This window comes from Terrapene carolina, unplaced genomic scaffold (genome assembly GCF_002925995.2).
Source record: "Terrapene carolina triunguis isolate 2854851 unplaced genomic scaffold, T_m_triunguis-2.0 Scaffold951, whole genome shotgun sequence".
Classification (NCBI taxonomy): Eukaryota; Metazoa; Chordata; order Testudines; family Emydidae; genus Terrapene; species Terrapene triunguis.
Window position 1 is genome coordinate 273,714 of NW_020665302.1, and position 19,996 is coordinate 293,709.

General features: G+C 55.1%; 1 protein-coding gene across 2 annotated transcripts in view; it reads left to right on the forward strand.

The window, feature by feature from the left end:
• Positions 1-12,387, forward strand: part of RASL10A (RAS like family 10 member A) — a 24,883-nt gene extending 12,496 nt beyond the window's left edge. Inside the window, exons 3-5 of one of the 2 annotated variants that reach the window (XM_026661178.1) lie at positions 1,725-1,735; positions 10,209-10,355; positions 12,117-12,387. In XM_026661178.1, the coding sequence (XP_026516963.1) occupies positions 1,725-1,735; positions 10,209-10,355; positions 12,117-12,387 (429 nt within the window). The remainder of the gene's footprint in view (positions 1-1,724; positions 1,736-10,208; positions 10,356-12,116) is intronic. The other variant, XM_026661179.1, reaches the window with a different exon arrangement.
• Positions 12,388-19,996: the final 7,609 nt, after the last annotated feature.

Consider the following 19,996-nt stretch of genomic DNA (forward strand, 5'->3'; position numbering starts at 1 on the left):
GGGCACAAGGTGGAAGTTTCGCCTAGGGCGCAAAACTTCCTTGCACTGGCCCTGGTCTTACTTATTACCGGGCCCTGGTGGGAAAAAACAATGCAGTAAAATGGTCCGCATGGGGCTATCATTCCGTCTTCCAGGTGCCTGTGACTTTAACAAACCATTCAAGCTCCATCCTCATTGTTAGCCCCCGTCAGCAGGATTATTGCTTTGTTATGGACATGCAGGGCAAATAACTCTCTGCTTTGTCTCTGGGGCATAGGAGGATATTTTCCTGCTCCCACCTGGGCTGGATCATGTTGCATGGCAGGAATTATTCATGTATTTGCCTCAAAGCTCCAATTAACGGGAGGCTTTCCCCATTTCCCAGAGGAGCTGTTTTATTATTATAATTCCTTTCAGCAAAATTTGAGTCCTTGTCTGATCCTTCACAAAAAAGGCTTCCCCACAAATAGAAATGCCATGGCATATGGCAGAGGGATTTGCTTTACCGGCAAGTTTATTAAAATACATACTTGTTTTCTCCAGGTATTTGCTGCAGTGAATGTCAATGCACAAAAGCAAGCTGGGGTTTGCCTTGCATAGCTTCCTCTGAGGGCGCAGGGTGGGTTATGCACAGCTGGGTGCAAGGGCCAGCATATACCTGTCTGAACTCCAAAGCCAAGTTGTGTCTGTTCAGTACTTGAATGGGAGACCTCACAGGAACACCTGCTTCAGTAGATGGCGCTCTCACCTCTCAGCTGGTCTTGAAGCAACTGGGCACTAGAGGCTGCTGTGGAAGCACCATATGGATGAGATGTAGAACTGAGCCCCTAGCTGCTTGTCAGGGCCGGCTCTAGGCACCAGCGTCCCAAGCATGTGCTTGGGGCAGCACTTTTCAAGGGGCTGCATTCCGGCCCTTTTTTTGTTTTGTTTCATTTCGTTTCGGGGGGGGCCCTCGGCCTTTTCTTTCTTTTTTTTTTTTTTTTTTTTTTGCTTGGAGCGGCAAAAAACCTGGAGCCGGCCCTGCTGCTTGTGGTCATTACAGATCCCCTAGTTCTTTTTGTAGGAGCTGGCATGTTAATCCTGATGTTAGGAAAAACGTTTTCACTAGGAGGGTGGTGAAGCACTGGAATACGTTACCTAGGGAGGTGGTGGAATCTCCTTCCTTAGAGGTTTTTAAGGCCTGGCTTGACAAAGCCCTGGCTGGGATGATTTAGTTGGGGTTGGTCCTGCTTTGAGCAGGGGGGTTGGACTAGATGACCTCCTGAGGTCCCTTCCAACCCTGAGATTCTCTGATTCTATGTCTTGGGCTGTTTACACTCTGCCTCTCTGAAAGCCACCTGCAGTTTCACTGGATACAGGATTCTTCTACACTTCCTGTCCTAAACTGATTGTGATATTGCTGTGTCAATTAACCAACTGTCATCATCCACCCAAGAAGCAGCTGCATTTCGGTAGTGGCTGTTGTGAGTCCTGAGTAGGGTGACCAGATGAGAGACATGAAATATTGGGACATGGGTGGGGGGGTCACCAGCGGAGAAAAAAAAAAAAAACGAGAGCCACCGGAGCATAGGAAAAATTGGTGGGGGCTGAGCCCCCACCGGCAGCTAAACACCAGCTCACCTCCGCCTCCCCTGAGCGTGCTGCCGCGTCCTGCTTCCCCCCCTCCCTCCCAGCACTTGGAGCTGCCATACAGCTGATTCGCGCAAGCCTGGGAGGGAGGGGGGAGGAGGAGAAATGGGTAAGAGGCGGGGCCAGGGCGGGGATTTGGGGAGGGATCCAATGGGGCAGGGAGGGGATGGAGTCAGGGCAGGGCCGGGGCTGAGTTGAGGGCGGAGGGGCACGAGCCTCCTCCGCCTGTGCGCCAGAGTGCAAAATATCGGGACAATTCGCATCCTGACCGAACATGGGTCGGGACGCGGGACAAATAAGTAAATATCGGGACAGTCCCGATAAAATCGGGATGTCTGGTCACCCTATTCCTGAGCCTAGTTTGTAAAGTATTCAGAGACTCTTGGGTTAAGACAATGCAACAGGCAGCATTGTGGTTCCACTGAAGCCGGGGAGTGCTGAAGGGACCGGGGTTGGGCTGCTTGTCAGGGGCAGCAAGAAGAGCACAGGCAGATGAAATGGGAGGCTGGGGCGGGTCACTTCACTTCAAGTCACTTCTTGATGCAGCCTCACCACTCCAGCTACACCTGGATTCAGGGAACAGATGGTTACTCTGGCATTAGGCACCTGTGGGAAGCAAGAGCCTGATTAGCTGCAAACCAGAGATTTGTCTGCATCAGCCGTCTGCTCTGTGCCTTCTGCGGGGAGTTGTCTTGGAAGAGGAGGGTCAGACTTGGAAGGGGCTCAGGCCTCTCCCTGCAGGCTCCGTCGCACACGCCAAACTCGAATGAGGAGTCACGTTTCCTGTGGGAAAACCATCATCGCTGTTTTCAGGCATTGGGGGGCCATTTGGCAGCTAGAAGAATAGGGCCTGTATCCCCCATTATGCATTTCCTTAGGCCTGGTCTACACTACGAGTTTAGGTCGACTTTAGCAGCGTTAAATCGACTTAAGCCTGGACACGTTTACACTACGAAGCCCTTTCTGTCGACTTAAAGGGCCCTTTAAACCGGTTTCCTAACACCACCTCGACAAGGGGATTAGCGATAAAATCGACCTTAGGGGGTCGGAATTGGGCTAGTGTGGACGGAATTCGACATTACTGGCCTCCGGGAGCTATCCCACAGTGCTTCATTGTGACCGCTCTGGACAGCACTCTCATCTCAGATGCACTGGCCAGGTAGACAGGAAAAGCCCCGCGAACGTTTGAATTTCATTTCCTGTTTGCTCAGCGTGGAGAGCACAGGTGACCATGCAGAGCCCATCAGCACAGGTAACCATGATGGAGTCCCAGTCCCAGGATCGCAGAAGAGCTCCAGCCTGGACCGAACGGGAGGTACAGGATCTGATCGCCATCTGGGGAGATGAAGCAGTGCTCGCCGAACTCCGAAACAGTAAAAGAAACGGCAAAACATTAGAAAAGATCTCCAAGGCCATGAAGGACAGAGGCCATAACAGGGACGCGCGGCAGTGCCGCGTGAAAATTAAGGAGCTAAGGCAAGCCTACCACAAAGTCAGAGACGCAAACGGAAGGTCCGGGGCAGAGCCGCAAACATGCCGCTACTACGCGGAGCTGCATGCCATTCTAGGGCGTGCAGCCACCACTAGCCCAAGCGTGTTCTATGAGTCCCTCTCTGCAAACGGGGAAGCGGGTTCGGCGGACGAGGAAGATGAGGATGGAGAGAACATAGATAGCTCACAGCAGCAAGGAAGCGGAGAAACCAGTTACCCCAACAGCCAGGATATGTTTGTCACCCTGGACCTGGAAACAGTAACCCCCGAACTGACCCAAGACCCTGAGGGCACACAGGGGACCTCTGGTGAGTGTACCTTTGCAAAAATTACACATGGTTTAAAAACAAGCGTGTTTAATGATTAATGATTAATTTGCCCTGGCAATCGCGGCCAGTACAGCTACTGGAAAAGTCTGTTAACGTGTATGGGGATGGAGCGGAAATCCTCCAGGGACATCTCTAGAAAGCTCTCCTTCATGTAATCCCAAAGCCTTTGCAAAAGGTTTCTGGGGAGGGCTGCCTTATCCCGTCCGCCATGGTAGGACACTTTACCACGCCAGGCCAGTAGCACGTAGTCTGGAATCATTGCATAACAAAGCATGGCAGCGTATGGTCCCGGTGTTTGCTGGCATGCAGACAACATCCATTCCTTATCACTCTTTGTTATCCTCAGGAGAGTGATATCATTCACGGTCACCTGGTTAAAATGGGGCAATTTTATTAAGGGGACATTCAGAGGTGCCCCTTCCTGGTCTGCTGAACAGAAATATTCCCCGCTGTTAACCACGCGGTGGGGGGGAGGGTTGAAGTGACCATCCCAGAGAATTGGGTGTGTGGGGGAGGGGAGTTAGTTGGGTTTGTGCTGCATGTTAAACCTGAAATCGCAGCCCCTCCTTTTACCTTGCAAACCCATTTTAAATGGCACGGGTGCTTGGTATGGGAAATGAGGGCAGAACTGTTTGAAACCATCCCCACATGTTAAGAAGGTTAAAAAAGCCCAAAGACTATATGTCTTACCATGGCTGCCTGCAAGCTGAAATCTGTGTCCTGGCACTGCGTGAGTGATCTCTCACACCAAACCAGGAGACTCTCAATATAAGAGGAAAAATGCGACCTTGTAACGAAAGCACATGTGCTGTGTGATGTTGTGAACAGCAAAATCTAACGTGAAAGAGTCTACCCATTGTTCTCTAAAATGTATCTTTTTTAACAACCTCTCCCTTCTCCACCAGCTGCAAATCTTACTCCTTCGCAGAGGCTAGTGAATATTCGAAGAAGGAAGCGAAGGACGCGTGACGAAATGTTTACTGAACTTCAGACTGCCTCCCACGCTGACAGAGCACAGCTGAATGCGTGGAGGCAGTCAATGACTGATTTTAAAAAAGCCCAATATGAGCGAGAGGAGAGGTGGCGTGCTGAATCGCGGGCTGAAGAGGAGAAGTTGCGTGCTGAAACGCGGGCTGAAGAGGAGAGGTGGCGTCAACTTGTAATCAGAAAGCAAGAGTCGATGCTCCGGCTGCTGGAGCATCAAAGTGATATGCTCCTGCGTATGGTTGAGCTGCAGGAAAGGCAGCAGGAGCAGAGACCGCCGCTACAGCCCCTCTGTAACCAGCAGCCATCCTCCCCAAGTCCCATTGCCTCCTCACCCAGACGCCCAAGAACACGGTGGGGGGGCCTTCGGCCACCCACTCACTCCACCCTAGATGATTTCCATAGCAATAAGTTTTAAAGTTTTAAATTGGAGTGTGTCCTTTTCCTTCCCTCCTCCCCCACCCATCCCGGGCTACCTTTCCAATTATCCCCCTAGTTGTGTGCTGAATTAATAAAGAATGCATGAATGTGAAGCAACAATGACTTTATTGCCTCTGCAAGTGGTGCTCGAAGGGGGGAGGGTAGTAGGGGAGGGTGGGGTGGTTGGTTTGCAGGGAAGTAGAGTTAACAGGGTGGTGGGGGAGGGGCAGAGGGTTCATCAAGGAGCAACAAACAGAAGTTTCACTCCGTAGCCTGGCCAGTCACAAAACTGGTTTTCAACGCTTCTCTGATGCGCACCGCGCCCTGCTGTGCTCCTCTAACCGCCCTGGTGTCTGGCTGCGCGTAATCAGCGGCCAGGCGATTTGCCTCAACCTCCCACCCCGCCATAAATGTCTCCCCCTTACTTTCACATATATTGTGGAGCGCACAGCAAGTAGCAATAACAATGGGGAGATTCTTTTCGTTAAGGTCTGAGCGAGTCAGTAAGCTGCGCCAGCGCGCTTTTAAACGGCCAAATGCACATTCCACCACCATTCGGCACTTGCTCAGCCTGTAGTTGAACAGGTCCTGACTGCTGTCCAGGCTGCCTGTGTATGGCTTCATGAGCCATGGCATTAAGGGGTAGGCTGGGTCCCCAAGGATCACGATAGGCATTTCAACATCCCCAACTGTTATTTTCTGGTCTGGGAAGAAAGTCCCTTCCTCCAGCTTTCGAAACAGAAGAGACTGCCTGAAGACGCGAGCATCATGTACTCTTCCCGGCCAGCCCACGTTGATGTCGGTGAAACGTCCCTTGTGATCCACCAGGGCTTGCAGCAGCATTGAAAAGTACCCCTTGCGGTTTATGTAGTCGGTGGCTTGGTGCGCCGGTGCCAAGATAGGGATATGGGTTCCGTCTATCGCCCCACCACAGTTTGGGAATCCCATTGCAGCAAAGCCATCCACTATGGTCTGCACGTTTCCCAGAGTCACTACCCTTGATATCACCAGGTCTCTCATTGCCCTGGCAACTTGGATCACAGCAGCCCCCACAGTAGATTTGCCCACTCCAAATTGATTCCCGACTGACCGGTAGCTGTCTGGCGTTGCAAGCTTCCACAGGGCTATCGCCACTCGCTTCTCCACTGTGAGGGCTGCTCTCATCCTGGTATTCTGGCGCTTCAGGGCAGGGGAAAGCAAGTCACAAAGTTCCATGAAAGTGCCCTTACGCATGCGAAAGTTTCGCAGCCACTGGGCATCGTCCCAGACCTGCAACACGATGCGGTCCCACCACTCTGTGCTTGTTTCCCGGGCCCAGAATCGGCGGTCCACGGCATGAACCTGCCCCAGTAACACCAAGATTTCCACATTGCTGGGGCCTGTGCCTTGTGAGAGGTCCATGTCAATTTCCTCATCACTATCGTTGCCGCGCTGCAATCGCCTCCTCCTCAGCTGGTCCTGGTTTGGCTTTGGCATGTCCAGGAGGCTCTGCATGTTTTCCAGGACAATGCGCGTGGTGTTCATAGTGCTCAGAATTGCCGCGGTGATCTGAGCGGGCTCCATGATCCCAGTGCTGGCTATGGCGTCTGGTCTGAAAAAAAGCGCGAAAGTAGTATCTGACGGACCAGGGGAAGAAGGGAGGGAGGGAGAGAGGGAGGGAGGGGCGAGTGACACCGCGTACAGGTACAGGGAATTAAAATCAAGAAAGGTGGGTTTGCATCAGGGAGAAACACAAACAACTGTCACACAGAATGCCCTCCCCCCCCCCCAAGATTGAACTCAAAAGCCTGGGTTTAGCAGGAGGGAGGGGGGAAGCAAATGAATGGAGAATAAATCTATTTTTTACATCTTAAGACGACGGTGCAGCATGACTGATAGCCCTTGGCATTTTCTGGGTGCTTGGCAGCAAATACTGGGCGCTTGGCAGTAAGCCTTCAGGTCTATTGCACGATCTGATGCCCACTGCAGTATGACAACGATGGATACCAGTCGTAATATACTATCTTCTGCCCAAAAGGCAAGGGGTTGCTGCTGTGTAGCAATGTTGCCCCATCCTGCGAATAATACATCTGATAACCATCATCATCAAGGCAAGGGGGCTGGTGCAATGCAGCCCCACGGCTGCCAGCCCCATGTCTGCCAGCACCCAGATAGCCCTCGGCCTCTTCTGGGTGCTTAGCAGACAATATTGGGCACTTGGCAGAAAATAGCATACTACGACTGATAACCATCATTGTCTGCCCGGGTGCCCATGATCGACAGCCACTGCAGTACGATGACGACGGTTACCAGTCGTAATATACCATCTTCTACCAAAAGGCAAGGGGCTGGTGCAATGCAGCCCTACGGCTGCCAGCCCCACAGCTGCCAGCACCCAGATCGCCAATGAAGGCTACCAGTCATGCTGCACCGTCTACCGCCAAAAGGCAGTAAGCTGCTGCTGCTGTTTAGCAATGCAGTCCCACGTTTGCCGGCACCCGGAAGAGATATGGTGACGGTGAGCTGAGCTGAGCGGGCTCAATGCTTGGCGTGGTATGTTGTCTGCACAGGTAACCCAGGTAAAAAGGCGCGAATCTATTGTCTGCCGTTGCTGTGACGGCGGGGGAGGGGCCTGACGCAATGTACCCAGAACCCCTCGCGGCACTGCTTTGCATCATCCGGGCATTGCGATCTCAACCCATAATTCCAATGGGCGCCGGAGGCTCCGGGAACTGTGGGATAGGTACCATAGTGCAATGCGCCGGAAGTCGACGCTAGCCTCGGTACTGTGGACGCGGTCCGCCGACTTCATGCACTTAGAGCATTTTAGGTGGGGACACACACAATCGGCTGCATACAACCGGTTTCTATAAAACCGGCTTCTATAAATCCGACCTAATTCTGTAGTGTAGACATAGCCTTAGAAGGCAGAGACTGGCCTGACCAACCAGGTGTCCAGGCATCTGAGCTCAACTTGGCTTGGCAAGGGGTCACGGGGGCAACAATGTTGATAAACTGTGTCCAGCTGCCCCTTGTGATGAAGGGAACTTGGAGAGGGGTGGGAGCCCCCCCCCGCCCCCCGATTCTGCTGCCTCCAAACCCCCTCTGCTGGGGAGAAGGGTTTGTGCTCACCATACCGCCCCAGAGGTGAAAGGCCCTTTACATAGGGGTGATGCCTGAGATCCCCACTTGGGTCTTCTGCACTCTGCTGGTCCCAGGGGCCCTTCGTCTTGGAGGTGAGTGGAAAGGGCTCCCACCACGAGGGGACAGGCTCCAGGCCTCAGTGGCTTGTTTGGCAGCAGAGCACAGCACGTGGGCCTGTCGGGGCTGGAGAGCCAGGGCATACAGCTTCCCAGTCAGTGACTAGACCCTGCCTGGCTCGATGCTGGTCCTTTGCTCCCTTCCTCCCTCTAGGTTTATATAAAGGGTTGATCCCTTCCTCATCAGGTCACCCATTTAGTAGCCTCCTCCTTACCCCATCATTGGAAATGCTCCTGAAGAGACAGGATAATGCCTTCTGGGCAATGGCTCTCAACCTTTTCCATCTCCCCAATTCAGGGTTGTGGCCCCCTGACCCTGTTTGCAACCATCTGTGGGTCATGCCCCTCAGGCTGAGAATGCCTGCAGAGAGGAGAAGCATCACTGATTGCGGAAGGTTAGACTTGATAACCCATATGGCACTTCCCAGCTTCTGCTTTCCATGGCTTATCCCACTGCTCTCTTGGGAAGCTGAGTTTTGTTCTGCATTCTGGCTTCCCATCCTTTCTCCGTGGTGATAGACTGTTCCATGCTTAGGGAGATGTTCTCCGGGGCTCAGCTGAATCCATTTCTATGGTTGCAATGCCCTTTGAGTTGTCTCCCAAAGTCAAGAAGGACAGACAAGCTAGGCCAAGTGAGTCCCAAGCAGTCAGTGCCCCGTAACACACTTTCCTGGGCAGCATGGACAGCCCTAGTCATGGTCGTTGAAAGAATTAAAGGCAACATCATGCTGAGTCTTCATCCATCCAATGCAATTTCTGATTAAAAGCACTGGTTTGAAAATAGATGTGCATTTCTCATCTCTTCCCCTGATCTTCAAGGAGCCTCTAACTGAGTTTGAGTTGATTTCCTACCTTCTAAGCCACCATCAGGGAGAACATTATCTCTGAAGAACCTGATACGTCACAGCTGGTAGTGCCGGTTACTGGAGCAGCCTAGACCATCTGCTGCTCCTGGGGTTGGGGTTTGTGTGGCTGCAAATGGCCACGTCTAAGTGCATGGGCGTGTTTCTGGGCAAGAAAAAAACAAATTAAACTCCGCTGCTGTGTCATGTAGGCCAGGGTTGCATTTGGAGCAGCCCTGTTCAAGGGTGCAGAGTTAGAGTCACTAAGTGAGGTTTTTTATTAACAGCTAAAGCCAACAACATGAGCAACCTGAAAAGGAATGTCATAACTCCTCTGGCAAACCCAGCTGGTGTAAATCAATGCTGCAGTGGGGACAGGTCCCCAACTGGTGTGATTCAATGCTGATTTACACCAGTTGAGGACTTGAGCAAAAATCATTACATCATCAGAACAAACTTTCATTGGCTGAACACATCCCTGAGGGCAGAAAACTCTTATCTAACAATGAAGCAGGGTGACGTTTTTCAGACCTAACAGTGTTTGTTGGAAACGGCTGACGTGACGAACGTTCCATGGGAATGTGTTGACTCCATCGAAACTTTGGGAAGCCAGGCAGGCAGGTCGGTTGGTCAGGTGTCCTGGCTGGCTGGCTGATGGGTGGGCAGGCTGTCCAGCGCCATGGATGGCCTGGGCGCCAGCCCTGCTGTCCAGCTCCCGGGCATTGTGGCCAATGGAATTTCCGGGATGTTGACATGCTGTTCCAATAGGAAATGAAACATCGACACCCCAGAATTTTCCAGGAAACGGGACTTCCCCTTTCCAGCCAGCTCTGATAGCAACTCCTGAGAGCAGCTCAGCGGCTGGGCAGGTGTCCCAAACACACAGGTAGGTGTGGGGTTTGCATGCAGGTGCTGCTGTGACAGAGTAGGGAGGGGAGCCCAGGGCAGGGGCTGGGGCACTCTCATGAGTCAATAAGGGAGTGGCCGATGGTTCCCTCTGCCTGATGCAGTTATCTGTCCCCCCCGCCCCTCCCAAAGCGCAGCCTGGGACCATCCCCCTGCCCTGGGCAATTCAGTCTCCAAGCAACACCCACCCCCTTCCCAATGGCCCCAGACAGGGACTAAGCAATCCTGGGCTCCCATGCTGCCCGCCACCCTCAGCCGTCCTCTCTGAGAGGAGAACTCGGTCTTCTCCCCTCTGCTTGTTGAAGCCTCCCTGCCCCACACCTGCCTTGCAGGCAGGACCTCCGGTGGTGGGGTGGAGCCTGATGGGACGGCTCTGCCCCCTCCCCGAGCAGCCTGCACTCTCTCCCCCAGGAGTGGTCGGACCTGAAGTGCCGTGGGCTGAGGAACACTAACGCCATTGTGCTGGTGTATGACATCTGCAACCCCGAGAGCTTTGAGTACGTGAAGATGATCCAGCAGCAGATCCTGGAGAACAGGTGAGTGTGGGGAGGGCAGGGGGGGAGGCAGCTGCCAGCCAGGGGCTGGGGAAGCTGGGAGCCCCCCACGGCTCCATTTGAGCTCCCAGAGGGAGTGGGGGAAAGGGAAGGGCCACAGATCCTGGGAGTTCCTCAGTGCTTAATTTGAAATGAAAAACATGCCGGGGGCTCATTTTAGCGCCCGGGGCAAGCAAGCATATTTGCACTACAGGGTCACGTGTCCCCCCCAGATTTCTGCCTTCCATTTAGCACAGAGGTTTCAAACCAGAGATGACCTGTGCCTAGTGACTGGGGGGGCACAACCCCAGAACTGCTGGGGTCACGCTTCCCACGGGCAGCCCCTCCCTCCCGGAAAGCAGCGGCCCCTCCCTGCAGCTTCCTCTTGCCTCCGCCCCTCCCTGCCTGTGCAGCTCGCTGGCTTAGCTGCCCCGCAGGGACGGGTCTGAGCCACACCATGCGACCAAGCAATCGGGGGAGGCATGTGACTCTGCATACCCCCCGCAAGCCTCCCCTCTGCTTCAAACTGTCGCCTCCTGCCAGAAACCAGGGGGAAGCTGGTGGGAGCTGCTCTGGCCCCTGGTTCTCTGCACCATGGGAGCTGGGGCACTGGCTGCCTGCCTGGCTGCCCTCCCTGCCCTGCTCCTATCGGTGCCGACTCCCCCACCGGCAGGCAGCTACCCCCACCCCACCCCACGCCTGCCATGGTCAGCTGTTTTGTGGCTGCTGGAGGAGCAGGGACGGGGCGCACCTGGGGGAGTGGGTGGCACTGTGGGCGGGAAGGGGCAGAGCAGGGGTGGGAAGAGGCAGGGTGGGGGTGGGAGCTTCGGGAAGGGCAGGGCCAGAGGCGGAGCAGGGGATTGAGCACCCCCCAGAGCCCAGAGGAAGCTGGTGCTTGTGCCTGCTCCCCAAGCCAGCTGCCTCTGCACAGCTGGGCGCTGCCCAGGCGGGGTGGCAGCACAGCTCTGAGCTCGCCCCAATGCGCTCCCAAAGGAGCCTGGCACTGGCCAGCAATGCCCCCTGGAGCCGGCCCCTGCCTGCGGAGCCTGGCTGCCAGGAGATGTTCCTCAAGGCGCTTGCTTGCCGCTGCCCAGGTGCTCCTGGCTCTGCTGCTGGCGGTGGTGCTGCCTTCAGAGCTGGGCGGTTGGAGAGCGGCGGTTGCTGGCCGGGAGCCCACGGTGCCGTGGCTACGAACTGCTAAGCTTAGAAGTGCTGGGAAGCCCTGGCACAAAATAAGCACTGGAGATCCTCTTCCTGGAGTGACCAGCCACCAGCCTAGGCCACCTCTGCCCTAAATTCAGATCTCTGCAGCTGGCAGACATGGCCAAATAGGTCTGCATCAGGCTCCAGGGCAGATCCATCTCCTTGGTCAGGCTGGCCATGGGACGAGACCCAGAAGTTCACTTTGGGCGCTGGGGGATCACAGGTGCGTCCCGCAACTTAAGAGGGATGTATATACTCCTAGTTCACCATCCTGGCTGGAGGGAAGAGGAGAGAAACTCTGGCTCCAGGAGGGGAGGTGGCTCTGTTTGGACAAGCTAGAGTCAGATGAGGGCGGTTGTGTAAAGACATCACAGCTAGTGCTGAGGCCAGCTGGGGCTGGGAGTGGGAGGACACCTGGCTACTAGAAGTCCTCTCCTCCCCCTCTCCAGGACTGGTCACAGCTTTTGCTTGGGGCCGTCAGTCCCACTCCCCATGAGGCTTCTCTCAGACTGCTCGTGCCCCATGCAGCACTCCCTAATCTACGTGTCCTTTCTCCTGCAGGACAGGTGGCACCAATGAGGCCCCCATCATCGTGGTGGGGAACAAGCGGGACCAGCAGAAGCAGCGCTTCACGCCGCGTCGGACACTCTCGGTGCTGGTGAAGAAGAGCTGGAAGTGCGGCTACATGGAGTGCTCTGCCAAGTACAACTGGCACATTGTCCTGCTCTTCAAGGAGCTGCTGAGCAGTGCGCTGGCCCGGGGCTACAAACACCACCACTCCAGTATGCGCCTCCAGGGGGCGCTGCACACAACCAGATGCAGCCTCATGTGAGACATGCTGCCAGCCACCTCCAGGGAGCGCTCCCTCTGCTCTGTGAGTAGAGTGGGGGCGGGTTGGGAACTGGTTACCCATCACCTCCTGAAATGGGCTCTGTGTGCCGAGGGGACCCTCCCACTACCATCTTGCCTCTCCTGGCGCCAGGGGTTCCACTGTTCTTGATTGTACCAGTGCAAAAAAGGACTCATTGTTCTGGGCACCTGTGCCCCAACTTCTCAGGGACTGAGCACATGACGCAGGCTCCGGAGCAGCTGGGAATGGGGATGACCTGAGCGTGGCCAAAGACATAAGTGTGGTCCTCGTTATTTAAACATGAACCCCAGAGCTGGCTTATGGTGCTGATGCGGGGCAAAGCAGGGGGGACGCTGAGGTTGGACAGAGATGGGAACAGAGCGTGGGGGGAGATATATTCTGCCCACCCCCCTACCCTAAAGCCTCCACAGCTGAGTGCTGTACCACCCAAAGGAGCTCAGGTCGGGTGCCCGAGGGTTTTGTGTGGAGAGAATCCCTACAGGCTCCTAGGCCCACAGTCCTCTGCAAGTGTGTGATGGGGGAGGTTTTGCTGCTGACTTGTCTGCAAACAGGGCTCCGTAGCCCCCCAGACATGTTCCTGAGTTGTGACTGTTTGGCCAGTTGGTTTTATGCCCATGTTGGGGCAAAATGTTTTCAACAAAACTTTTTTTTTTTTTACAAAATATTACAAAGTGTTGCAGCCTTTTCAACCAAACCAAACACGAGAATTTTAGTCAAAATGTTTCCTTATTTTATTAAACCATTTTTAAAATGTTTTGTTTCATGTGGGTGGGGGAAAAAAATCCCGTTGCTGCCATTGCCCCTCAACCTTCAGTTGAACCAAAAAAGGGGTTAGTTCCGTGTTAGCGGGTTTATGAAATTGACTTGCCTGGTGGGGAGCAGCTCCGGCTGCTGTGTTGGTGAGATCTGGTTCCGAGCAGCCACCGGCCTGGCAGTGTCAGTGGTAGCCAGACAGAACCACATAGTTCCCTCCCTCTCCGCCTTGTCCCACCCCAGTGACAGCACCAGCCCTTAGCTTCCTCTCTTCCTGCGGAACCGCCTGCCAATATTCTTTTGGAGGGACACAAGTAATGGTTGAGTGGTTTTAAAGGGAGTGGTTCCAGTTCCTATAGTCTCAAATGCTGAATGCTGCCAGCGCTCGCCCTTGGACAGCTCAGCAGCTGGATGGGGGACAATGGGGTGATTAATGGGGAGCCGGGATTGCTGGTGCTGTGCTGGGTGGATGGTGAGGTGTGAGCTCCTCCAGCTCCTCGCTCCACCTGACGAAATGAACTTTCATGCAGCTGTTTTAAGGGCTGCTGTGTGGACTGTAACTGCTGTATGAGGCCTTGGCCTGGCCCCCTGCAGCAGGGATGGGGGAGGGGGGACACCCACAGCAATGTGCTCAGGCATCCAAGTGCGGTGGGAAACAGGGCCGGCTCCAGGCACCAGCCCACCAAGCATGTGCTTGGGGCAGCGCCTGGAGGGGGGCGGCGCGCTCCGGCCCGAGAGCGGGGCCGCGACTGGGCTCGCCGCCCTCCCCCCGGCGCTCCAGCCGGTCGGGGATAGCGGGGCCCTGGCCGGGCTCGCTGCCCTCCCCCCCCCCGGCGCTCTGGCCGGTCGGGGAGAGCGGAGAGCCGCGGCGGGCTCGCCGCCCTCCCCCCGGCGCTCTGGCATGTTGGGGATTGCGGAGAGGCGCGGCGGGCTCGCCGCCCTCCCCCCGGCGCTCTGGCCGCCGGGCTCTCAGCCCTGCTCCCTGCGCTTCGGCCGGTCGGGGAGAGCGGAGCCACGGCGGGCTTGCCGCCCTCCCCCCGGCGCTCCGGCCAGTCGGGGATTGCGGGCCCGTGGCCGGGCTCGGTGCCCTCCCCTGCCGCAATGGGGGGGGCGGTGGCTTTTTTGCCTAGGGCGGCAAAAAAGCCAGAGCCGGCTCTGGTGGGAAACTTCCTAGTTCGCAACTTGCTGGCCTAAGCTGAGTAGTTCAGGCCCACGTGCACCATGCATGGGCTAAGCAACAAGGGCCCCATGTCAGATTTGGGGGTGGGGGCCATTTTAACCATGATTCCAGGGGCTACTTAGGCACCTGAAAACTCGAATTGTTTGCAGATAATAACTTAGCAATGAGCTGACAGGAGCCCTGTATCCAATTCCTATATAAAGAAAGAACATTAAATAAATATTCGACCCATTCAGCTCGGGAAGGAATTTTCCTCCTGGGTAGATTGGCAGAGGCCCTGGAGGTTTTTCGCCTTCCTCTGCAGCATGGGGCAGGGGTCGCAAGCTGGAGGATTCTCTGCGACTTGAAGTCTTTAAATCACGATCTGGAGACTTCAACAGCTGAGTTAAGGGAAAGTGGGTGGGTCAGCTTTTGTGGCCTGCATCATGCGGGAGGTCAGACTAGATGACCATAATGGTCCCTTCTGACCTTACAGTCTATGAGTCTATGAGCTCTAATACTAACACGTACTGACAGCTTGTGGCAAGTCATTTCAGGGACACTGGTTAGGTTTAAAATTGCAATGTAGATGCTTACTCTTGAATACAACATTTGAAACAGTTGTAGAAAAATCTAGATTACGTTCTGTCATTTAGGCTACTTACTTTTTGCAGTTCAACAAGCTTGAAATAGATCATTTAACTTTTGGAAACTTCCTACCAGGGCAAGGCCCCTGATTTTATACGGCACCTGCCTGGGGCTCTAGGGGTATTATCATACTACAAATAATAGACTAGAAACTGGTTTTAAACAGGAGTGAAACTGACACAAATCACTTTCACAGTATTGCCAACCCCAAATGTTCAAAAATCATGAGTCAGGGTCACCAAAATCAGGAGATTGGCTTAAAATCATGAGATTATGTAAAAATAATAGATTTGGTGTTCTTTTTATTGGCCTTCTGCTTTTTGAGCCTTTTGGGTGCGGGGCGGGGGGGTGGTGTTACACTTTGAAGCTTTCTCCACAGCCACAAGGGCTAGAAACTTCATTTTCCTTTAAGAATGAAGGCTGAAATTCATAGATTCATAGATTCTAGGACTGGAAGGGACCTCGAGAGGTCATCGAGTCCAGTCCCCTGCCCGCATGGCAGGACCAAATACTGTCTAGACCATCCCTGATAGACATTTATCTAACCTACTCTTAAATCATCACATGTCACATGATTCCAGGAGCTGGGGCTTTAAGGAAAACAATAATTATCATGAGACTCATGACAAACTCATGAGAGTTGGCAAAACTGCTTTCACTTCTGTTTAAAGACTAGTTACTTTCCAGAAGAACACAACACTACAGTGATTGAGTTGCAGTTCTCACAGGAGAATATTTAAAACCAAACAGCAAGAACATTTCACATTTTAAAGTTAAGAAAAAAATTGAGTTTTCTGAGGTGTATCAGGGCCACTGCAGGCAGGAAAGGAAAACAGACAGGCACAGGTGCTCTGGGAAGCTCTTCCTCTTGAAAGAAAGTTGGAGGGTCAAATCTTCCAGTCCTTAATCAGGTAAAACTTCTATTGCTATCAGCACCTCCATTCATAGATATTAACATGTGCTCAATAACTATACACTTCATACTTAAGTATCTGAGCCCTTATCCAGGGCTCCACATTGTATACACATTGACTCAGGGACTGGATTTTCTGGCATATTCTGAATAGTGCTGAGCACACAGATGGTGCCCAGTGAATAATTCAAATCATGACAATAATCGTCCACTTTATGGACTGTTTGGATGCAATTTCTGTGCTTTCTTCTGGAATTGGCCTGAATTCAGCTGAAACCCTAAGAATTTGATGTATAATCACATCTGATACGGCACTTTCTAATTCCTTCCTTTTCTCGAGCTCAGAACAAAAAATGACAAAACAAAATGGTTTTCAGTTAAAATCTAAAACTGCATAGCAGGCATTGCTGTACAAGCCAGCCTGGGGCAGAACCTGCCACCCTGGAGGGTAAGTGCTCGCCTCTCATCTGACTCTGTCTTTTGCTTTCTTCAGCCTCCCAGACCTCTGGGCTGATTTTCATGCTGTCAACCATGACATCGTTCCCCACTGCCTGGGACTCAGCGACCTGCCCATCTATCAGAATCCACTCTTTGTGCAGCATGCAACAGAGCGAGAGGCTGGGCTAGTGGATAGGGAGCATGGGCAGCGCGTGAACGATGGCTGGGGGAGGCTAGCCCCACCCCTTCTGCCTGAGGCCCCCTCTCCCTCGGAGTCCAGCGCCCCCTCCCCCCCCCACTGCAGCTTCCAGCCTCCGCCCCAGGCTAGTGCTCCCCAGCCAGGGCCTGGAGCCACACTGAGCGGGAAGCAGAATGAGGGGCTGGGGGTGGAGCATGGGGGGGGCACACCTGGCTGTTTGGGGGGGTTCTACTCCCCTCCCCCCCCCAACCTCCTGTATGACCTCAGGGCAGTGCCTTAAGAAAAGAGTTTTAAAGCTTTTTAGCACCCAACCAGGCATCTAGTGGAGGTAGGGTGACTAGATGTCCCAATTTTATAGGGACAGTCCCAATTTTGGGGTCTTTTTCTTATATAGGTGCCTATTACCCCCCCCCCCCCGATTTTTCACACTTGCTGTCTGGTCACCATAAGTGGAGGTTACAACACACCGAACCTTCCTGGTACTTTTGAAAATCCTACTAAGTGCCTAAACACCTTTGAAAATCTGGTTCTAAGTTTCTCAGTGACCCAGCTGTACACTGGGGAGAACAGCACTGCTCCACCAGCAATGGGTAGCCGTTGTGATGTGCTCAGCTACTAATGTGAGGGGGCCACATGCTAGCTCTTCCCTTCGGTTTGGCCCCTTCTTTTCACCTACCTCCCCCCCCATCCCTCTCTTTGCTGACTGTAACCGCTGAGGCCCCTGCAGTCTGGCTTCAACCCCCCCACCCCCCCGCCCATTCCTGTTTTGCAGGCTCATCTAAGGACTTTCAGCTCCTTAATTTAATTGCCAGCCCTTTCTTAGCTGTTCGTAAACAACACACTGACTCCCAGCCCCGGGGGCACAAGCTGGGAGCAGCACCGCTCTGCTGCAGACCTCCCATGCCCCACTCAGGTAAAAGCGCCCCGGGGGCTAGGCCTACCCCGCCATGCGGCGCCGCCGCTCAGCGAAGGGATGGCTAAGCGGGTGCTGCTGAAGCTGTGGCACGGGGAGGCACACTCAGCCTGCCATGTGCCCCACCACAGGAGCCCAGCCTGGTAAGGGTTTTGGGAGGCGTTGGGGTGTTTTGGTGTGGGTGCCCCACAGCCAGAGCACTTGTGGCCAAGCAGCAGGGTGTGCTGCCGGGAGGAAGGCAGGAATCCCTGACATGATGCAGGTGGGCACTGGGCGGGGGGGGGGGGGGGGGGGGGGGGGAGAGGTGGAGGGGCTGGCTCACACTGTATATGGGACATTGCCACAACTGCTTGGCCAAACAGCTGCCAGCTGTGGGGCTGGACAGCAGGTGCCTGCGCTGCTGTTAATGCGATGGGCCAAGGCAATGGTGGATGTCATGGCCTAGCTCACTGACTGCACTCTGCTGTCCCCCCACCCACCTGCAGCACCTGCTCTCTGGCACCACACCCCTAATCCCCAGGCTGCAGGCATGCTTGGCATAGCCAGCAGGGGGAGCCCATGTGTGAGGTCACAACAGCTGGAGCCCAGCCACGGGTGCCACGTGGTTCCTAATGGTGCATTTTTCAGCCCTGAGCCAGCTAAAGCAGGGCAGGCTGGCACACAGGGCAGGGGAAGGGACCGTGGCACACTCTGCCCACCCACGCAATAGACCCAGTAACAAACACGCCCACTTTGAGAGCCCCCATTATCCTGAATGAGCCCAAAGCGCTGCCAGACATCAACTCTGGTGCAAAGCCAGGCTGGGCTGAGGCAGGGCACTGAGGCCTCCGCCTGGCAGCCACAGCTTTCACCCCAGGTGGGCTAGATGCCCAAGCCGCCAGAGCAGGTGCTGCTGGCTGTGAGGTGCTGGCCTGACAGAAAGTGGTTCAGTCCCAGGGCGCGGGGGAGGGGGAAAACTTTGGTGCTTAACAGCTTGTCAAGATGGCGCATCTAACAACTGGGAATCCATCTTGGCTGCCCTTCTTCCCCCTCCTCATGGTCCCGAAAGGCGGGACCATGTGACCTGTGATCTGCCCAGTAACAGCCGAGGGAAGGGGCTGCCCTTGGGAGTGGCAGAGTCTGGAGGTGCTGCTGCTGCAGCCATTGGCGAGCACAGCAGCCATCTCAGCTCCCAGAAGCGTACGCTGAGCACCGCGCGTGTGCCTGGCTGCGGGAGGGTGAGTCTCACTCGCACGCAGAGTGTGTCACCAGTTGCCACTTGGACAACCCCCCCCCCACGACGCTGCCGGGGGCGCACAAGCCGAATCATCGCTGGGGCCGACCAGGCAGCACCTGACCCGGAGGTCCCGCCGGACCTGTGGGTTCTACCTACCTGGCTGAGGCCAGAGCCGTCCTGGCGTCGCGAGGGGCCTCAGAGCTCGACAGGGTTGTGAGCCACTGATCCGCCAGCCTCTTACCTGGGGCCCGTCCTGGGGGGACCTTGCCCTCAGGCACAGTCAGCACACGGCCGGGCCTTTGCTTACTACCTGTTGGGGGGGTCCTGGCTTCCCTGTGTTCCTAGTCATCTGGGTCCACTCTGGGTCCCCGTGCATAGAACGGTTGATGGTTTAATAAATACCTTGGTTGGTTACCCCCACACGTCCTAGGTGGTTAGCTTTTTAAGGGGCTAACAACAAATCCTGATGCTAGATGTGGGTATGGGGACAGGCCTCGAGATTGGTTTCAACAGCGGGGCAGACTGAGGCCGGGAGGGGGTTGGCTCCCCTGTCCCCTGCCTGTGGCTCAGTTTGGGGTGGTGCTGAGGGCAGAGGTGACTGAAGGGGTGGGGGAGGGGAGGCGTGTGAAACCAAATGTACTGCACTAAGCATGGGCCACAGGAGAGCCTGGCTGGGGGTGGGGGGGCAGGGTCACGGGGCCTTGGGGCCAGGCGGCAGGTCATAGATAGGTGGGGGACTACTGAGACCGGGGTGGGGCAGGCAGTGGGGAAAGCATCTCTCGTTCTCCCCAGGAGTAGCTGCTCCCAGCCTTGGCCTGATCATGCTCCCCAGCCCGATTCTGGGCAACGCAGCAACTGGTCCAGATCCTCCACTCTCGCAGGTTCAGCCCCACTCCCCAATATTCCCATTGGAGGCGGGGCCGGCGCCAGCGTTTTTGCCGCCCCGAGCGGCGAAAGAAAAAAAAAAAAAAAGCTGCGATCGGTGGCACTTCGGCGGCCGGTCCTTCCTTCCGAGAGGGACAGAGGGACCTGCCACCGAAGAGCCGGACGTGCCGACCCAAGCACCTGCTTGCTGTGCTGGTGCCTGGAGCCGGCCCTGATGGCAGGGCGTGCAGGCCCCCATAGCCCCTCCCTCCATCAGGCTGGACAACCAGCCCCTGTGGTCAGGCCCTCACTCCTCCTAAGGGCTAGTCTCATTCGCTGCTCCTCTCCCGGGAGCCAAACTGCTGCACTTGGAGAGAGGGAGGGGAGAATCACACACAGGCAAACGGCTCCAGGAGCTGGGTGTGTTTGTCCTTCTTGACTTGTGGTATACGCTGGGGGGAGGGCTG